Genomic DNA, 20,745 nt, shown 5'->3' on the forward strand with positions numbered 1-20,745 from the left:
TTATCCTCCACTGCCTCTGATGAAAGCAGCCACAAATAATGAACTCTGGAGCAGCTGCCCATGCTGTGGACATGGGAAATATGGGAAGATGAACCCCAGCTGCAAGGGTTTGGGGTGACAGGACAAGGGGGAATGGCTTTAAACTGAAAGAGAGTAGATTTAGATTGAATAGTGGGGGAAAAAACCTTCTCTGTGAGGGTGGTGAGGCCCTGGCAGAGGTTGCCCAGAGAAGCTCTGGCTGCCCCTGGATCCCTGGAAGTGTCCAAGGCCAGGCTGGACGAGGCTTGGAGCAAGCTGGGACAGTGGAAGGTGTCCCTGCCACATGCACAGCTTAGCAATAATAAAGGATCAGTGGAAAGAGCACTGGAAGAATCTATGCCTTTTATTTATTTATTTCAGAAAAATACTTCTGCTGAGTTTATCACAAGTCACTGAATAACGAACAACAACAAACAAAATCCATACAAAAACTGAAGTGACAGAAGAATGAAACAACCGGGAAAAAATACCAGAGACTGTTAATTCCCCCCACCCCCTCCAAAATCAAGAAATTTGCACTAAAGCATAACTATGGAAGAACAGAAATTCTCCTCGAGTTCCTTTGCTGAAGTTTGATCAGTTGAGTTCAACATTTTCAAGGAAAAACTGCACACCTCTGCCTGGCTTTTCCAACAGCCGTTCTTCCCAGAAAAACTCCACACGCAGCCCCGAGGATGAGGATCATACTTCACTGCTGGGCATGAAAAGTACTAAACCAACCTTTCATGCCCCATGAAATTTCCTGGAAGGCTGCAAACCACCCCCCATCATCTCCATCCACTGTTGACACAATTTGGGGTCCATCTACCAAAGGCAAGAGGCTGAGGCTGCTGTAAACCCCCAGGCACTGCAGCCAAGGCAGGGTGGTTCCAAGCTTCCAGAGTCTTCCTTGGAGGCAAGGAAGAGACATCCCAGAGTGGCCACTCTTCCCTCCTACCAGGAAGCCTATCAAAAATACCTTTTAAAACAGTAAGTTGAGGGTAAGGGGACCTACAGGAGACTGGAACTTGGCTACTGCTAACCCAAACATGATGAGTAAGAAGAATCCTAAACAACAACAAGAAGAAGACAAAACGCGACTGTAATGCCCCAAAATGTAAGAGTCACTCAAAAACTGTATGTGAAATGCTACATCTGTTCTTCCTCCACCCCTTTCTCTTCCCAAGCCCATTCTCCAACCACCTAAGACAAGAGAGAACCAAGTGCTGGTATTTCACAGCTCTTCTAGGCTAGGACAGGAAAACACTACACTTCACCCCAAAAACCACAGGCTACTAATTCCTGACCTCCTTAGGTTGGATAATGGATGCAGACTACTAAAGCACCTCAAGCCCGTGGGAAAGGGTGCAAGGAATCGTGTCCCACTGGAAGTTTGGGATAATCTCCATCACTTTCTGCACTGTGGTGGACAAGAGCTCCTGTTCAGGGCTGGATCTTGGTGTTGGATTAAAGGCTGGACTTGGATGAGTTTGGAGGTGTTTTCCAACCTCACCCAACAATTCCATGGTGTTTTCTGCAGATGACACAGGGCTTGACAAGATGGGGCATGGGAAGAGCATCCACTAAGGGGAAGTGAGCTCATGGCATTTCATAGGCACAGTGGCCAAGGACAGACTGACCAGTAAGGGCTTGGAATGAAAATGCTCCAAGAAAAAGCTCTTTGGGCTGAAAAGAAGGCTGGATCTGCTGAGAAATGACACGGACACAGGAGCAGTTACTGCGGGCTTGCAGCCCAGGGATTGTGCTCGCACTACAACACAGAGATAGGAGCCCATGGCAGCCCCTCTGATGGAGAGGGGATTGCAAACCTCCAGGATGACAGTGGATATCACCTCACAACAAAGGCTCAGCTCAAAAAAAACCCAACCTGCCAGGTTTGGGTCTAACAGAAGGATGGGGATTTCTGAGGACTAAATATAGGGAGGGCAAAAAAAAAAAAAAAAAGCCCCATCATCTATAGGTTTAAAAAACCATAAAAAGAGCACATGGAAATGCTTCAAAAACAAATGTCCCTTCTCCTGGTAGCTCTATCAAAAAGTAAACGAAAAACACACATAAATGTAGCATATGTTGTACAGACATAGTAACGAGGGAGAGCGTTCAGCTACTGCTGTAGTGCAGAGGCTACAACATAAGGCACTTGGGATACAAAGCATCACCAGCTACTGTACGACGAGACAGGATTGTGCAAGTGGAAAAGCTGCCTGAAGCCAAGCAGGCAGGAGGAGGAATCATTCAGCAGCCGGGTTCTTGGGGGGCTCTATGTGTCACCTGTTAACAGAGTCAGCAGCTCGGCTGCTGCAAGGCACCGGTGCTGCAGAAGGAAAGGCCTGGCTGAGGCTCTGGGGAGGTGTCAGCCAGCAGTCAGTCCTGGAGGGCACTGGCAGGGGATGGGAAGAGGTAGGAGAAAGGAAAACCCTCTCACACTAGACCTTTTCCATGTCTTCCCAACATAAAGCTCTTTTCCCCCCGATCACACTGCACCACGGGTCCTGTCGCTGCCTCTGAGCCAAAAAGTGATTTATCCTCCAGGCACAGGCTACAAGGAGCAATGGCAAGGTACCACCAAGGGATCTGCTCCAGCCTCCTTCCCCAGCTCCCCTGAAAAAAGGGAAAGCCCTCTCCTGCCAGTATCTCTCAGACACTCAGACCTTGTGGGGATTGAGGAACAAGTGAAATTTGACCAACTGTCCTCATATCCCTGCACGTTTTCTCCCTCCAGCACCTCCTCAACGAGGGGGAGGAAAGGACAAAAGACACTCAGATAAATGGGAAAAAACCCAACTCAACTCAAAGAGGGGCAGAAAATCAACTGTCACCCGTTCCTCAAAACACGACTGGCGCGAAGGACAACAGCACCCGCCTCAAGCTGGAATTGCACTCGGAGAGAGCCGGAGTTCAGCTGCCTGAAGGGCTGAGCAGGGGGCACAGCAAGGATCAATCCTGGACTGCACATGGAAGAGCACCCCAGCTCCCCCCAGCTCGGTGTCCCTCTCCTCACCCAGCCAAGGGAACACACCACGAGTCCCCTGTTCCTGCCGTGGCGAAGCAGAACTAAAGCTACGGCCGACTTTGCTGCACAAGAGGCACCAACAGCAAAGCCCAGCTCAGGAACCGCCCCAGAGGACAGTGTGGGGACAGAGGTGCCACTACTGCTCACCTGCCAAACCTAGCCTGAAGTGTGGCACCCCAAAAAGAAGCCCAGTGAGATGGCACTGACCCGCAAAACCCCAAGCAGATGCTGCTCCCCAGCGGAGTCAGCGAGGGATCAAGCCGGTGGGATCTGGCTTTCCACAAAATCTCCTGCCAGCACGTGGAGGTGGCAGCAGGCAGGAGCGAGAGGGGAAAGTGGTCTGCAGCAACAGATGGCCTCTGAGGTAGATTTGAGACAACTCCATCTGCCAACAGCTACGCGTCACAAGCCAGGCTTTTCCTAAAATGCAAGCTGCTCCTTGCAGCCCCGGCCTCCTTCCCCTTCCTTCCCTGTCATCTCGTTCACAGCTCAGAAAGGGATGAAGGGGCTAGGATTTTTGGAAGAAACCCTGGATTTGATAGCACCTTGGGTGGATACAAGCGCTGTATCCTTTGGAAACGAAGAGTGAAGCTGGTGGCTGCCGATGGCACGGCTGGACTGGTACGGAAGGGACGAGGAAGGCTGAGGTGACAGCACGAGGGGCACAGTCCCACTGATGCGAAAACCCTTTGCAGCAGCCAGTTTGTCACCTGGATGTGGTCACAAGCCCCAAGAACATCAGGTCCATGAGGCACAGACAAGCTGGCAAAGGGCCTGGGCTGACAGGAGCCAGGCCAGCACTCAGAGCGGGGCAGGACTCAAGGATTCACATGGACCTGAGGATGCTGCTGCCCCACAACAAAACACTGAGAGCTGCAGAGCCCTGGGCTCAGCTCTTGTGGCTGGGAGGCCCAAGAACAACCATGGGGCAGCCAAGAGAAACCCAGCTGGGGCAAGCAAAGGCTGGGAGGTGGACCTTCCATATGAAGAGGGAAGTTCTCCCCCTTCCCTGTTGCCCAGCTCTCCAAAATTCTCAAAACCAGGGTTCAGAAAACCCCAGAGGTTAACCAGAGGTCCACCATGAGACAAGACAGGGTTGAGCTTCCTCCATCAGACCCTGGTCTCTCTTTGCAGCATCACCATCCTGCTGAGCGCTGGCCAGGTGTGCCCCATCTCACCTGAGAGCACCCCTGAGCCTCAGATCTCACAGCCCCAGCACGCTCCCCCAGGAACCTGATCCCATAACACACATTTGGTGCCTTCAAGCTGTCCTGGCCCTGTCCCAGGAACTCGGGAAAGCACCATGAAGAGAGGGGAGGAACATGCTGTAGGAGAAAAAAGGATTGTTTGGAACCATCTATGATACATTTGTAACCATTAACCAAAATAACCGAACACTAAAATAGGAAAAAAAAAAAAAAAAAAAATTGGTTTACAACCAAACAGAGGAAGGCAAAACCAGGAGGGCTGGAAAAGGTTCCTATGAGGGGGATGGGAGAAGGGGAACGGGGCCTTTTTGGTTTTATTGCAAACGGATCAGGAGAGCAAGAAAGAAAGGGAGGAGAGCGAGAGACACCTTGGGAAGATGATTCCGAGCCTTTCAAGATGCTGCTCCTGAGGAGCAGGAGGAGGGGCTGCTCAGTCCTGGTATCTCGCCCTCCTCCCCAGGAGACAACCCTCGGCTTCTACAGAGACTTGAGCTTCTTGGTGCGAGGTGAGGTTCCGTTCTCCGCTTTCACCACTCCATTTTCATGGTAACCTGGGGATGGCAACAGAGCTGTGAGGGGTCTAGAGGGTCATCTGAGGGAGCTGGGGGTGTTTAACCTGGAGAAAAGGAGGCTCAGGGGGGGCCTTCTCACTTGCCTCACCTCCGTGACAGGAGGGGGCAGCCAGGTTGGGCTCTGCTCCCAGGGAACAGGGACAGAAGAGGAAATGGCCTCAAGCTGCCATGAGGGAGGTTCAGATTGGACATTAGAAGGAATTTTCTCACAGAAAGGGTGATTAAACTTTGCAATGGGCTGCTCAGGGAGGTTTGGAGTCACCACCCCTGCAGGTGTCCAAGGAATGACTGGATGTGGCACTTGGTGCTCTTGGGTGGTGACTGGTCAAAGGCTGGACCCCATGATCTCAGAGGTCTTTTCCAACCTAAACCATTCTGTGATTCTACGGAGAAAGAAAGTTGGTCCCTTGCACAAGCCAAACCCTTTTTCCTCTCAGGACTGGCCCACAGACACAGGGAAACCCCAACAACATCAGGACACTGAACCACAGGACTGATGCCTCCACGGTGCCACCCTTGCAACACTCACCCGAGTCCCTCTTGAGCAGCTTGGTTTGCTGCTTGGTGCCGGCGGCGGCGGCGGCTCGCTTCCGACTGCTCTGCTCGTTCCAGTACTCCCTCCAGCGCCGCAGCTGGAAGTGGATGAAGCGCCACATCACCGAGGCCTGGAAGAGGCACACCAACAGCAGCACACTCATTCTGCCAGGGGCGGAGAAGAGGCAGGCTGAGAACACAGCAGCGAGGCCACCCCCAGCCCAGCCTTCCCCCCTCACCGGGGCTGGTGGCCGAGGTCCCCCTGCATGGCAGACGCCATCCTTCCAGCCACCATCTCTCCTTTCTGCCAAGCCTGAGCCCAGAGCAGCCACTTTCCTTTCCCTGCACACCAAAAAGCCCTCAGGTGTTCCTCATTGAGTCTTTCAACTTTAGGGCAGGAATGGAAGAACAGGATCATCTCAACCAGCACTGCCCAAACCACAACATGGCACAGTCAAGGTACGATGTTCCCGGATGGTCTGTACATCTAAAAGGTGGAAGGGAGCTAAGAAAGTCCCTCAAACCCTCAGGTGTGCCAGCAGTCCATGGCTTCAAAAAGCTTGGGAAGGACCAGGCCTAGCAAATTCTGAACTGAACCCACAGCTGCTGCAAGGGTGAGAAAGGCTCCCAGTCTTGACTGCAAGGCATAAGGAGCCCATCCCACCCTCTGCTTCCCACATCAACGGGCAGCCAAACATGTCCAAGCAGAAGGGAAAATACCTTTTCCTTCACCGCATCTGGGTAAATGCACTTACAGGCACAACAGGGAAAGCCTGCAAGCCTTTCTCCAAGATAGGCTTGCACTTTATAATTTCACTTGATTTACACTTTATTTCCTGGCTTTTCCTCTCCTTTGTGGCTCTGTGCAGCCTTTAAACCCCTCCTTGCTTCCTTCACACCCCCTTCAGCTCACTAAGACCTTCCCTAAATGGAACCAAAATCAGATCCCCACTGCCTGGATCCCATTTGGACGGAGCTTGGAGCAACCTGGCCTAGCGATGGCATCCATGTCCACGGCAGGGGTTGGGACGAGACGATCTTTAACGTCCCTTCCAACAGAAGCCATTCTGGGATTCCATGATTTCCAAACTCAGCAAAACCCACGCTGGGGTAACACAGCCAAGGAAGACACAGCAGACATTCCTACCTGAAAAGAATATTGTTGAAGAGGAAGCTGAAGAAGTTCCCTCTCTCGGGGTCCAAGGCCTGGCTCTCCACCCGCGGCAGCCCGAAGCCGATGACCAGGATGTACAAGGTGAGGGTGAAGAGCCTGGTGACCACGAACACCACGGCCCAGACATTAAACCTGCATGAGGGCAAGCAGAGGTGTGGGCAGGAGCAGCCCCAGTGCTGACCCAGGAGGTGAGAGAGAAATCCAGGCTCTCCCAGGCTCTGGAGGAAGACAGGAGCCCCAGGCAGCTCCCCTGCTTACAGTTTCTCATTGTTCTCGTCCGTGAAGTAAACCAGCCGTGCCATGTGGAAGAAGAACTCAGCCAAGTACTGCAACAGCAAGAGGATCAGCCCCAAGCGGGTTAAGCTGGGAGGGAAGAGGAAGAAAAAAGCATCACTGGGCTGGTCAACCTTCATCCTTCAAACCCAGCTACAGCCTCTGCGCTGCTGTTCACAAGCTGCAGCACCAGCCCAAAGCCAGACCTTTCTGCAGCAGTGGGGATAGGACTGCAATGGGCAAAATTCCTGTCCCCAAACCATCAACACAGCCCAAAACAGCAGCGGAGCTGGGATGTATCCAACACAAAACCCTATGGCTGGGAAGGTTGCTCCACTTTTTATCTTAGAATGGGTTGGGTGGGAAAGGACCTTAAAGATCACCTCATTCCAAGCCCCTGCCCTGGACATCTTCCACTATCCCAGGTTGCTCCAAACCCCATCCAACCTGGCCCTGGACACTTTCAGGGATAGGAAACCCTCCGGGCAACCTGTGCCAAGTGCCTCACCACCCTCACAAGCAAGAATTTCTTCCCAATATCCACATCTCTCCTCTTTCAGTTTAAAACCATCCCCCTTTGTTCTACCTACCTGCCTACCTGCTCTCCACTGAAACAATCCCATTTATTCCCTCTAAGCCCCTCACCCCGCTGAGGATTCCCAGGTGACTGCCAGTGCAGAAGGAGCTGCCCAGCCCCATCCCAGGTGTGGGAGGGGATGCTGAGGCAGGTGACTCACTTGAGCAGGTAGGCGCCGGCGATGTGCAGCAGGTAGAGCGCGATGCAGCGCAGCTGCCGGGGGATCTCCTCCTGGCAGGGGCACAGAAGCCAAATCAACCTCTCAGCCCTCTCCACCCACCCTCTCCCAGAGCTCCCTCTCCTAAAACCTCCACCTGGCTCTCACCTTGCGGACTTTCTGGAAGTAGAGCTCGGGCAGGGCGTGCAGCCAGTACGCCAGCTGGCACAGGTAGAAAAACTTCACCTGGTACCTGAAATGCAGGGAGGAGCCACGTGAGCCAGCCCAGGCCATGGCAGGACCCCAAGAACCCGAGTGCCAGGGCAGCACTGGGCAATCCCTCCACTGTTTGGAGCCACGGGATTTAGGAGAAATCATTTGTGGGCTGAAGTTATTTGTTGAGCTGAGAGAGCTGCACATGGAGTTTATCCAGATGCTTGTGCTCTCAGAAAACCTCACTTTTGTAAAAACCCAAGAAGGGAGGGAGGATCACCCCCCACTACATTTCTGCTGCGAAAAATTAACAGCAAAGAGACTTTCCCAAGGTGCTGCAGGAAACAGCCAGGATGAGTAACCAAGCCCACCGGGCCTTCCTCATGAAGGAAACCCTCCAGAACACCCTCCCCGGGCTCACAAATGAGATATTCCCCCCTTCCCCATAGTCTCACTGCAGCATCCTTGCAGCAGGGTGCATGCAGAGGGTGCTGTGCTGTCAGCACCCCACTCCCAGCAGGCAAAACTGTGGAGAGGAAGGAAGGGGCCAGCCCCAGAACAAAATGCCCTCACGAGTGCTTACGGCAGATAAACATGCGGGTAGTTTTCCCACAGACTCCGGGGGTTTGAAATGTATCCTTCCTGAAAAAGAGAAGAGAGGCAAGGCTTCAGCAAAACAGAACAGGTTCTGAGAGGGTGGGCTGATGGTACAGTGAAACGAGGAACGGGGGATGACACCCGAGTCTCGTCACAGCCTGCAGAAAAAAACTCGTTCCCCGTGAGGGCCAAGGCTGAGCTCTGCATTTGTAGGTCTCTAGCACCCTTCTAAAATTTCACCAGGCCCCTTGTTTGGGGGCTGAAGGCTGCTTGCTCAGTTGCACAGAGGGTCCCAAGTTCAGGAGAGGATATTCTGGGGTTTGGAATGCTCTCGAGGTGTAGGAGTGAGATTCCTGTGGCACGGCTCAAGCAGCCGTGTGCATGGTCCGGAGGCTTCCTCCGCACTGGCATTTCCAACCCCAGTAGCACTTCAGCAACCAGAAGTGCTTCTGAAGGGAAAGAGGAACAGAAAACACCAACAAAAATAGCTGGATACGAATTGGATAGTTTCATTTTCCACCTCTTGCTTTACAGGGTGGGACTCCCTTCTCACCCCTGCCACAAGGATGCTGCCCTGGGCTTTGCAAGATGCTGGCATGGGAAATTTGTCCTGCCCAGTCACCATCACCCATTCCCTGTCTGTCTCAAGCCCTTTTTTTTTGGCTGGGGAAGGCCAGGGAAGCACAAGGGTGACCTGCTCTGCACACTGGGGTGTTTGGGGAGCACATCACAGCACCGTGGGCTGCACAGCAGGCTCCAGCCCAGCAGCTGCTGAGGGACAGGTCTGGCACTGGGCAAGGGGAGCCCAAAAGCAGCAGCATAAACAATTCTGCCAGTTTCCTTCCTCAGAGCCCTATGGGGCAGAGGCAGTGCCAGCAAATCTCTAAAAATGCTGGCCTTGAAGGGAAAAGTGGTTCCCTAAGGGAGACTGGCAGGACCCTCCAAACAGTGGGGATCTGTCCCCAAAGATCCTTCCCCAGAGCCACTGGAGACCACAGCCAGACCCCAATGGCTGCAGGTAGCAGAGCATCATCATCACTTCACACTGCCAGAATAGTCAGATCTCTCCCACACCCCCTGTTCTTCCCTCCCCCTTCTTCCCCAAAATGAGTTTTCCCTCTGAATTCTTTGGGTTGACACATTCCCAAGGAACAGCGTGGTTTCCCTGTTTTCAAAGACTCCCTCACCATCAGCTTGCCAAGGAAGGAACCACAAGGAGTGATCCCAAAATTCTGCCCATTAGCCTCACGACCCTGCAAAAGGGACCCCAAAACCTCAAGGCACTGAAGGAAGTAAGGAAGAAAATAAGAAGCTGAGAAAGGCAACAGGTCCTGGAGCAGAGGATGGAGATGATGGGGCCAGACAGGATTTCTGGGGCCCAGCTCTGAAAATAATTCACAGCCCATCTGCCTGTGCTTTGTACAATACAGGAGAAGCATCTCCCAAAACTGCCCTCACTCAGTGGCTGCAAAGATCCATCACAGCTGAAAGCTAAACTGACTGAAATGTGCCTGTTTTGGCCCAGGGGCTGGCTGGGGACTCTGCTGCCAGTGGGATTTTGTGCTCCAGAAGCCACAATTCCCCCCTGGGAACTCAAATCCCGGCCAGCCCGATGCCTTACCGTCACCACGACGTACAAGCACCAGATGACAGAGGTGAGGTGGAAGGCAACCAGCTGCCCTGACTCATTGAACTTGCCGTGTTTGACCTTGGAGAGATGCAGACGCCTGTTGATTTTCTGGGAAGGAGCAGAGGGAGAGAGAAAGAACAAGAAAACATGAGCCACCATCAACTCTCCTCATCCTCATCCTCCTCATCCCAAGCAGCCTCCAGAGATGAAGGCTCACCCATCACCACCTTAACCACCAGACCACCCCCAGAACAGCATTTAACTGCAGCAGGACCACCTCCCTCCATGAGATTTGAGGGATTTGAGGTAATATGAGGACACAAGACAGGGAATGGCGCTCACGTCCAGGGCATACTCCTGCACCACCGCGTGCAGGATGATGGCGATGAAGATGTAGAAGAGGATGGTGACCAGATCCTTCAGCCCATAGTGATACTGGACCAGCTCCCCATCTGCAAAGAGACCAAAGGGTGGGTCAGAGCCCCATGGCCCAAAGGATTTCCAGGTAAGGCCTTAGTGGGGAGCAGCTTGGATGGGGACACCAGAGAGGGGTCATGACTATGCCAGTGCCTGGGAAAAAGGGCTCTACCCGGGGTTAGTTCATGGCAGAGGTGGGTGGTTGCCCCTTTAACATGGGTGTGTACCTCAAGGGAGGGGACACTGGGGACACTTAAAGCTTCCCCCTGCCACTGGGGACAGCTCGGCTGTGGAGATGGGAATTTATCACCTGGAGGGATGAAGAGCTGGGAGGCTGAAGCAGGTGACAAGATCAGGGATGCCCCACTAGGAACATCAGGGCTTGGGACGGGATTTCCACCCCCTCAGTTAGGATTCACCATTCCTTCATGATCTCCCACTCCTCCCTGGAAACTGCTGGAGCGGGATTCAGCTGCCTAAATGCAGATGCCTTGTGCTATTCAAAGATCTGAGGCAGCAGCACAGGGCTGGTGGATGAGAAATAGGACCCACGGGAGGCTGTGCTCTTCTGGAGCAACAGGAGACCCAACAGCACCCAAAATACCCCAGACATCATCTGCATTTAGGTGACTATTTGCAGCCCTGCAGCTTATGGGAAGAAGCAGAGTTGGGAATGCTGCAGGAAGTATCCTCACACGAAGCTCAGCCCACCCCTGGCTGCTGCTCCCCCTCACCCCGATCCAGTCCATTCTCTCCTGAGATCGATGCTGGGAAGAGACTGCTCTGTCACCAGCCCTTTTTACCCTAAACAAAGCTTCATTCCAGATTTCTAAGATCTGAACGGGATTTACGAAGACACCTGGCACAAGGATATGAAAACACCCTGTCCTTAGGAGCCCCCAGTGCTGTGCAGACCCGGAGGTAAAAATGGTGCCTGTATCCCAGAGCAAGGTAAAAGACAGAACTGCCAGGCCAAAGAAAATAGTATCATTTACACATGCAATGGCTCTGCCTCCTCTCTCCAGGGCACCTCAGAAGCTCTAGCAGGAGCTGTGGGAGACACGGAAAAGCCTTGGAAAAATTTAGGTTCCTCCCAACAAGCTGCTGCACACCAAGGTCTCTCTCCCCACTACCCCGTGCCCTATATTGATACCCCAATACCTGGTCCTGGGGAGGTGTTTCTGTGCCCCCTGAGATTTCTGGTACCAGGAAAGAATAAATCCCTTAAAAACCAGCAGCAGAAGTTGTCTGGACTGTGCCACAGGGGAGCAGGGACCACAATTTAATCTGGAGTCTGGATGATTCCTTCAGCCATAACATTCAAAGCTTTTAAGGGCAGAGCTTTTATCTTCCGCATGTCTGCGTCGCTGTAGCTCCACTAAGCCCAACACCCTGCTCCTTCTGTGGATGATTGCTCAAACACTCCCAATTAACTGCAGTTTTCTGCCACCAGGCCAGGCTCTGTGCCCCAGGCGTTTGGCTCATCCCGAACCCAGGGCTTTACCCAAACCACCTCCTGCTGTCTCCACGCCAGTGCCCAGATCCCTGCCAGATCCAGAGGGGCTCTGAGCCAGGAAGGCAGCAACCAGCAGCCAAAATAGGAGCAGGGGCTGAGCTTCCAGGCTGGAAGCTGGGACACCTCTTCTGGGCTGTTTGGTTCCGAGCTACACCAGCTCAGAACCACCTGGAATTACTCCCTGTGAATCTGAACCTGCCTGGAGCAGGGATGCTGTGCACCACCTGCATCTCCACACCCTCCCCTCCAGGTGTCATCCCCAAAAATTAGCAGGACAGGGATGACATGTCCAGCCCCTGCTGCTTGGCAAAGAGGTAAATCTCTGCTGCTCCTCAGGGCAACAAGAAGCTGCTCCAGACAGGCAATCACACAGCTGGATCCTGCCTGAGCAGGCCTGGAGCAGGATCCTCACCCTGCAGGGAGCACTGAGTGGCCTGGCCATGGCAGAGAGAGAGAGTTGGAAGCCCCTGAACTCCCTGGAAAGCGTTTCTTTCCAACTCTGGCAGCATGAGGGCTGACAGACGTGACCAGAGTGCTCTGAGCCACTCAAACTTTGCTTCTTCCCAAAATACCTTATTTTTGACATCTCCTTTAGTACCAGACAAGGTCCTGGGCAGTCAATCAGCAGAAGGTGAGCCCAGGCCAGCTGGCAGTGAGGATTTGGGGCAGACCAGACTCAACTTCCCCTGGGGATATGTGGAGCAGAGGCATCTCTCACCTGCTGTAGGCACACTGACATTATACTGAGGTAAGATGAACAGAAAGGCAGTCTTGGCTGTGACCTGTCAAAGACACACAGAAGGCAGAAAAAGCAAATCAGTTGTTAAGTCCATTCCTCTGGACCCATTTATTTTTTTCCAACCACAACGGGAAAGGCAAATCATCCAGGGAGATGTGCCAGCACCAGCTTCACTTGCAGAAACACTGAACCTTGCACTGGTCTCCCACAAAGCCCCAGATGCACGTCCAAAAGGAGAAAAAAAAGCCTGGGATGAGACATCAGGACACCTGAAACCCAGGGCTGTGATGCTTACTCTTCGTTTATTCAATCATAGAATAAAATCACGGAATATCCTGAGTTGGAAGGGACCCAAAAGGATCACTGAAGTCCAACTCCTGGCCCTGCACAAGACACCCCAACAATCCCAGCCTGTGCCTGAGAGCATGGTCAAAACCCTTCTTGAGCTCTGTCAGGCCTGGGGCCGTGACCATTCCCTGGGGAGCCTGTTCAGTGCCCAGCCACTCTCTGGGGGAAGAACCTTTTCTTAATATTCAGCCTAAACCTGCCCTGACACAGCTCCAGCCATTCCCTCAGGTCCTGCCCATGGCAGCCAGAGAGGTGGCCAGTGACTAAATTGCACTTATTTCAAAGGAATGACCCTCCCCTGCAGCAAAGCAGGAGGCTTTGTGGGAATGGGGCAGAGTATCCACCCCACAGGATGCCCCAACACTGCACCTCCATGACCAAAGCACCCTCGAGATGGGGCCACAGCAAAACCCAGTGCACAGACATCAGACACCAAACATGCCTTCATCCCATCCAACCCCACACTGGTCACCAGATTTTCCCTTTCCACTGGCTCCCAGCCAACCCTCCAATGCTTCACAAGCACCCACCCTAAAACACAACCAGCCCCAAAAAATCCTGTGCCTGTCGAATGCCAATGGGGACGAGCTGCATTTCACACAGACATGGCTGCCACTGCTTCAGAGCTGCAGGGTATTAAAAATCCCAGCTGGAGATTGCTCCACAGCTTGTGGGGGAGACAGGGGGACTTTGCCAAGCGTTCCCATCCTGTTACCACCAGCATTGAGCAACCGGCGCAGGCAGCCCCGGCTCGGGGACAGCAAACTCCACAGCGTGTTTTCGTGATGTTTGGGGATTTCATTGCTTTTTCCACTTAAAAAAAAAAAAAAGAAAGGAATAAAAAAGAAAATCCACATGTTGTGCTCTGTTTGTGGAGGAGTAGATGCAGGAGATGGAGACCACGGGCAGAGCTTGGGGTGGGAATGGAAAAAGTGCATCACCTGGCCTCAAGCTGGCTGAGGGAGACACTTCTGGCTCCTACAGACCTTGCTGGCTGGGAAAGCCAAGTTGCTTCATCCCAGAGCACATCCAGGACTTGGAGTTTACAACCAAACCTTGCCACAGGCTGGCACAGGGCACGAAACAAAGGCATGGAGCCAGTGGTGGCTGTGATGCTGCAGAGATGGGTGGCTATGGCATGGATGTGCCAACAGCTGCAGGCACTGATGGATTTACAGCTCCCCGAGCACCTGGCTGACATCCATTGCTGTAAACAGCTGGGAACAAGACATCAACTCCAGGTGAAGCCTCCTAACCTGCTGGAGAGGACACAGGCCAGAGCTGTGAGTCCAAGGAAATTACTCTGGAGTGTCCCAGGGTGGGGAGCAATGCCCACACAGAGCTCAGCCCCAACACAGTTTCCACAGATTCTCCTTATCTTCTTTCCCAGAGGGCCTGGTAGGAAGGTTCCTCCATCCAATCCAGCATCAAGCAATGCTTTGTCCCATATCCACACGTCCCTTTGCTTCCTGAAGCAGGGCTGAAGAACCACCAGCAGCTTTGCAGCCACCTCAGCACCTCTCCACCCCTCCTTACAGAGGGGCAGCAGGTTGTTTCCTAAAGTCTGAGTGAAATATTTGAACAGCCAAAGATGTAGCCCCCGGGATGCAGGCAGGCTCCTGACAGACTGATTTCCACGGACAAACAGCCTCTCTGCTCCATGGGACAGATGGGGAGGTCAGGCACACACCTGCAGCCACTCACTAACGCCACCGTGGCAAAACTTGAACTCCTGGCATCCTTCCCATCCCACAGAACCTACATAGAGGGAAAGTCTCCTCTCAGGCACCAAAGGCATTTCTGTCTCCTGCAACCAGCTGGGAAGTGATCAGACTGACCATTGCTCACAGCACAACCCTTTACCGGTGGGCACAGAGGGACAGGTGACTCGAATGAAGTCACAGCTGAGCTCCACCAAGTGAACATCAGGCTCCAAAATCCCCCATAACCCTCCCAATATCCCTTCCACCACATCAGCACCCATTGCTATGCAGCCCTGAGTAGACAGAATGAGCAGTTTAAGCCTCCTGGAAAACAGGGAACACCTGAGCCACGATCCCCAGCAATGCCACCTCCAGCTCCCCTGCACGGCAAAAACCAAGTTTCCTTGGCTTGGGAAATAGGGATGAGCACCAGGGATGGCAAAACTCTTTAGAGCCTGCCTTGAGCATTTCACAGGCAGCCAGGGAAAGCAGAAGTTCAGAGTGAGAACAGCAATGTGAGGATTATTCAGAGGCACAAGACTCGCTGCCTGTTTGCTCTGAAACAAGATGCTGGTATGGGAAAGGAAGTGCTGGGCACGCTTCTGCCCTGCAGGGCAGCGAGTAAAGCCAGAGCTGCCGCTAAACTGCTGCTGGCAGGGGCAGAATTCATGGAATCACCGAATAATTTAGGTTGGAAATGCCCTCTAAGATCACAAAGTCCAACCATTCCCCCAGCACTGCCAAGCTCACCACAAAACCATGTCTGCAAGGGCAGGCTACACAATTTCTGAACACTTCCCAGTCCGGTGACTCCATCACTTCCCTGGGCAGCCTGTTCCAATGCCTTTTCAACAAAGAAATTATTCCTCACATCCAACCTAACCCTCTCCTGGCACAACTTTTTAGAGGGTGGGAGAAGGATTTGTCTCCATGGGACACACAGAGCAGGGACCATGTAGCAAAGGCTGTGGATTTATTTCTCATTCACTCTCTGACCTGCATTAAGAGCACCTCCACGCAGAGGGAGATGTTCCTCATCCCAGCCTCATCCTGCCTTACATGAGGGATGTGGCACCTGGAGCATGGGGCAGTGGTGGCCTTGGCAGTGCTGGGGGATTGGTTGGACTTGATGACCTTGGAGGGCTTTCCCTGCATTAACGATTTGATGATTCTGTGTGGCCGAACCAGGGAAATCTGGGAAGTAGTTGTCCTGATAGCTCTCTACAACCATGAAGAAGAAACCACATCCTCAGCAGCCAAGTGGGTTTCTGGTGGTTAAAGCCACTAACTCACAGACCAAAGTGCAGATGGATGGTGAAGAGGCAAAACTCAACGTGTCCACCAAGACCAGAGTTTCCTGAGATGCCTGGATCAGCCAGGACAGGGATGAGGCTGCTTCTCATGACCAGAAATCAAATCAGCACATCCACCTTGCAGCCCTGGGTGGCAGAGCAATAGATAAAGCCAAGCAATCCCAGCACTACCAACATTCACTATCTCCCACCAGGCATTTACTTCCTGATAATGTGGTGATTGGAAAAATCCACACCCTGACTAGCCTGGAGATTGCTGCCTAATGCAGAGCAGCAAAGCTCCCCCTATCCTTTTTTAGAATCCCAGAATGGTTTGGGTTGGAAGGGACCTTAAAGATCATGTTCCAACCCCCTGACATGGGAAGGGACACCTTTCACAGACCAGGGTGCTCTGAGCCCCATCCAGAAATTTAGAAGATGCTCTTTATTCCCTGCCATGAAATGCTCCACATCAAAATCCCAACTCCACTTGTGCAGACGTGCAGGTGGCTTTTAAAAAGGTGTCTAAGCACACACATCCAGGCAGTTTAGCACCTCTCCCAAAATCTACCCACTGCAACTCTCAAACATTAGTATTTTCAGGAATGAGGGATAATTTTTGAGCATCGTTCCCCAGGACACTCTGTGAACTCTAGGAGCAGCTGGCCCAGATTGGCTGTGGACTCCCCATCCCTGGAAGTGTGCAAGGCCATGTTTGGACAGGGCTCTGAGCAATCTGGTCTAGTGGAAGGTGTCCCTGCCCATGGCAGAGGGTTGGAATGAGATGAGTTTTAAGGTCCTTTCCAACCTACACCCTTCCAGGATTCTCTGAAACTCACTTCCCTTCTCCAAAGCCTCATCCCAGCAGGATTTGTCTTCACCCCAGCCAGGAGCCCCCAGGCACACCACCATCCCCATGGTCCTGCTTGAGTTAAAGCTACTCTGGAGGCAGGAAGCAGCTCCAAAACTCTGGCAGGGGAGGCTGGGGGAGTTCCTGCAGTCAGAGCTGGGAAAATATTTCCAGAGCTTGAAAAACAACTCAAACTAATTACAGACAAAATGCTGTCCAAAGGCTTTTCTCACAACTTTGGGTTTCTTTTTCCCCCACCAGACAGAGTTTATTGAAAGACAAACTTGCTGATCCACAGCATGGATTGACACAGGCTCTATATGTAAACTGAAGCCCAAACTTTGGACCAAAGCCTTTCAAAGTCAACATCTGGCTTTGACAAAAAGCCCTTCCCAAGGGCGGTGCAGCCCCTCTGCCCCCACAGACAAACTCATCCCCCAGCACATGATTTCTACTGCCTCACCCTCCCTCCTGTTTATCCCCTTTTAAAAGTAAACCTAAATACTGCTTTTTTTTCCCCCGTTTTCCCTTCTTCCCCCGCTACTCAACCCTTACGCCGCCCGCGTGCCTCAGTTCCCACATCTGGCAAAGATCAGGGGAGGCAGGAACGCATTTTGTTTTCCCTCATTAACAACGGGAAGGCCTTAATTTTTAGAGTACTACGGAGGGGACCGGGAAGGGGAAAGTATATTTAGCAGGAAGCCTGGAAATAGCAGCTCATTCGTCAGCCGCCTTCTTCTGACAGTGTCACAACCCAGAGTTTGGGAGCCCGTGACTCACGTCCCACGATCTGCACACAGGGGGAAGCCCAGCAAGGCCATGGAACCACTTTTAAAACAATAGTTTATAACTTTATTTCATCACCCCACACATAAGACTGAGCGTCAGTTTCCCCACCTCAGAGATTACGATAGCAGCCCCCATCTAACATAGAAGCTTCTCCAAAATCAGCAAAGTCTCCCCCAAACTCGACCCGACACCGCTCACAGGAGCCACCCCTGGTGGGACACAGGTTAAACCCAGCCTGGTCTTGGCTTCATTTTTCTGCAAAGCAGGGTGGAAAAAGATATGCAAAGTGATTTCTGCATGAGGATGGGAAGCACCTGTTTCGTGTTTCTGTACAGACTTACTCAAAATAGTTTTTCACCAAAAAAAAAAGGGGGAGGTTTTTCTTTCTGGGCTCCAGCAACCACGCACACACGGCAAAATCCCTCTCTGGCACCAGGCAGATGCACACCAGGTGTGTTTTCCCACCCTGAAGGCTTAGGCTGGCCGAGAAGGAAAAACACTTTGTAGTGCCCAGCTCAGGACAGCTCTTTTTGGGGAAACTCCCTCCAAGCCTGGGGCTTCCCTCCCTGCATAACTCAATGATCCTCAAAAACACACACAGCACTGGAATAATCAAATCCAACACACCTGTAACACCAAGGAGCAGCCTCATGCCACCAAATCCCATCATGACCAGTACCTGCTCCCTGCCACGGAGGAATTACCAGCTTGGTGAACCCATTTGGACGGGGAAAGGTTGTGCACCCAAAAAGATGCTCAAGGTGTAGCTTGTGCTGTGCTTGAGGAGCAGGAGACCCATGGCACCCCCCGAGCAGGGTGCCAGAGCAAGAAAGCACTCAGCTCCTGAGGGATGCCTGGGAAAAGGTTAAAAACCTTATTTGTGTCTTCCCAAGAAAACCTTCCCTGCAGGAAACGGCCTATTGTGAGCAGGATTCGGCCTTTTCCGCTGAGCCTGAGCTTGGCTGTGGCCACAGGCACTGGGGAAGGTGGAAGCCCGGCTGCAGGGTGGGAAGCAGGGATGCCAGGAGAAGGGACAGTGACAGGTACTCCTCACCACGACAAGGAATCTCAGCTGCCACGAAAACTCACAACAGAGGTGGCACAAACGGGCACAGAAGGGTTGGAGGGCTGGGCAAGAGCAGAGCCTGATTTCTCCTCCAAGGGAAAAGAAAGCAGAAGGAATAAAAGTAATAATAAAATAAAAATAAACCACAATACACACAAGGAGCAAGAGCTGTCCCAAAGCCCATGCCAAGGGGAAGGCAGGGATGATGCTGCCGGGCACAGGGAGCATTGGAAGCCACCCTGGCATGGCAAGCATTGTCTCCCTGAGATCTGCTGGGAGAGCAGCAAACTGCTGCCTTCAGCATCCGAGGGAGATTTAATTAAAAGACATTTAAAAAACCCAGAAACACCACAAACCCCTCCCTGCTGCCACCTCCACAGGGGCGTTCATCACGTTTCAAAATCTCACAGCACCGTATCAACCTAAAGCACCACAGCAGCAAGCCCAGGTACCACCTCTCCAGGACGGGGCTTCCAACATAGAAAACCATCTGCAGGGAGAAACCCTGAGAGAGAGATGCAACCTCTGTGGCATTTTCTTTTTAAAGTACGAATACAAAACTTGCAGCCCAACTTTGCAGCATTTGCATGTGGCTTTGAAATACAGCTGGCCCTCCTGGGTCGGTTTTGAAACCCTTAAATAAATACATATATACATACACAAGGACATTGAAAGGGGTTCGAGCGCTGGAAGAGACTCGTTCATTCAATGAGTTCGTAGTAAAAAAAGAGGGGGATAGAAAAGCAGGGGATTCCAGCGGGGAGAAATTAAGGAAATGGATTTCCTCCTGCTGCGATTTGCTCCAGAAGGAGCCTTTCCTCCCTCGCCAGGCCCCCCGGCCACCCCTTTCCCATCCGGATTTGCTTTGAAACGTGGCACTGCCGAAGGGGAGGGTTCAGCGGGGGAGGCGGGGGGGTCCCAGCCGGCGGTGCCGCTGACCACGGCCCGGTGCCTCGGCGTGGGATGCCCGGAGCCAAGCGAAGCCGCACGGAAAGGGAAAGCAGGCGGAGAGGGAAGCAGCCGGAGCAGCGGGAGAGAGCGGCGTTCCCGGCATGGCGGTGGTGGGACAGCGGCCTTGCGGGGTTCTGCGGCCACCCCGGCAGGGTGAAGGTATCCCGTGGAGGAGCAGGGATGCCTTCCCATGGCCCGCAGCACAGCGGGATGGCCGGGGTGGGGAAAGGCCGGGGAGCGCCTGCCCCAGGCCCAGCAGCCGCCGGTGCTCGTCCCACGGCGCGGGGTCAGCGGGCTGCGGAGAAAACACCTGGAAAAGGGCTATTGTTAAAGGAAAAAAAAAAGGCGGAAAAAAAGGCCCAAAAAAAAATATTCTTTCCATTTCCAAGAGCTGGGAATATCAGACAAGGCTTGGCTTCTCGCTGCGTGGGGCTGATGTGCCCCTCAGTGCTTGGGACACCCCGGCAGCTGCGGTGGGTTTGGGGCAGGGGGCTTGACACCCCCTGTGCTCCCCCTTCCCCAGCCAGAGACCCCCGGCAGAGCTGGAGCGGGGGGAGAAGGATGTGCCACCCCCAAAGCCAGCACCAGGCTGGGTCCCCGTGGGAATGTGGGGAACCTCTGGGGCGGTGGGTGAGAGATGGGGAATGAATGGGGCGGCACTTTGACCCCCAGACCGAGGAGTCCCGCACCCCACAGCCCCCTCCCCGTGCGGGATGGGGGCACCGGCCCGGGTGCGGCCCCCCCCGAGCCGAGACAGCCCCAGGGGGGACACCCCATGCAGGGCAAGGCGGTGGTCACCGCGTCCACGGGGTGGGGACACACAGCCAGCCGGTCCCGGCGGGGGGGCGATGGCGGGGGGGGGTCTCACCTCGAACATGAGGGCGATGAGGACGCTGAGCACCAGGCAGAAGCCGATGTCGGCGTGGTTGTGGATGAGGAATTCCTGGCTGAAGAGCGGGTGGCTCTTGGCCCGCCGGCGGAAGGCCATGGCCGGGGCCGAGCCGAGCCGAGCCCAAACTTCCCCGGGCCCCGCGGAACTTCGCGGAGCGCCGCGATGGCCCCGCGCAGGCGCCGCCGCCTGAGCCCT

General features: G+C 53.4%; 1 protein-coding gene across 1 annotated transcript; it reads right to left on the reverse strand.

The window, feature by feature from the left end:
* Positions 1–363: 363 nt before the first annotated feature.
* On the reverse strand, positions 364–20,745 carry TRAM2 (translocation associated membrane protein 2). Its single transcript, XM_039569359.1, has 11 exons — positions 20,527–20,745; positions 12,639–12,702; positions 10,330–10,439; positions 9,979–10,095; positions 8,344–8,402; positions 7,716–7,800; positions 7,551–7,621; positions 6,799–6,903; positions 6,514–6,672; positions 5,362–5,531; positions 364–4,811 (listed from the first exon to the last, which is right to left on the reverse strand). Exons 1-11 carry the CDS (start codon positions 20,644–20,646, stop codon positions 4,738–4,740), a joined length of 1,134 nt encoding a protein of 377 aa, XP_039425293.1. The 5' UTR covers positions 20,647–20,745; the 3' UTR covers positions 364–4,737.

This window comes from Corvus cornix, chromosome 3 (genome assembly GCF_000738735.6).
Source record: "Corvus cornix cornix isolate S_Up_H32 chromosome 3, ASM73873v5, whole genome shotgun sequence".
NCBI classification, from domain to species: Eukaryota; Metazoa; Chordata; class Aves; order Passeriformes; family Corvidae; genus Corvus; species Corvus cornix.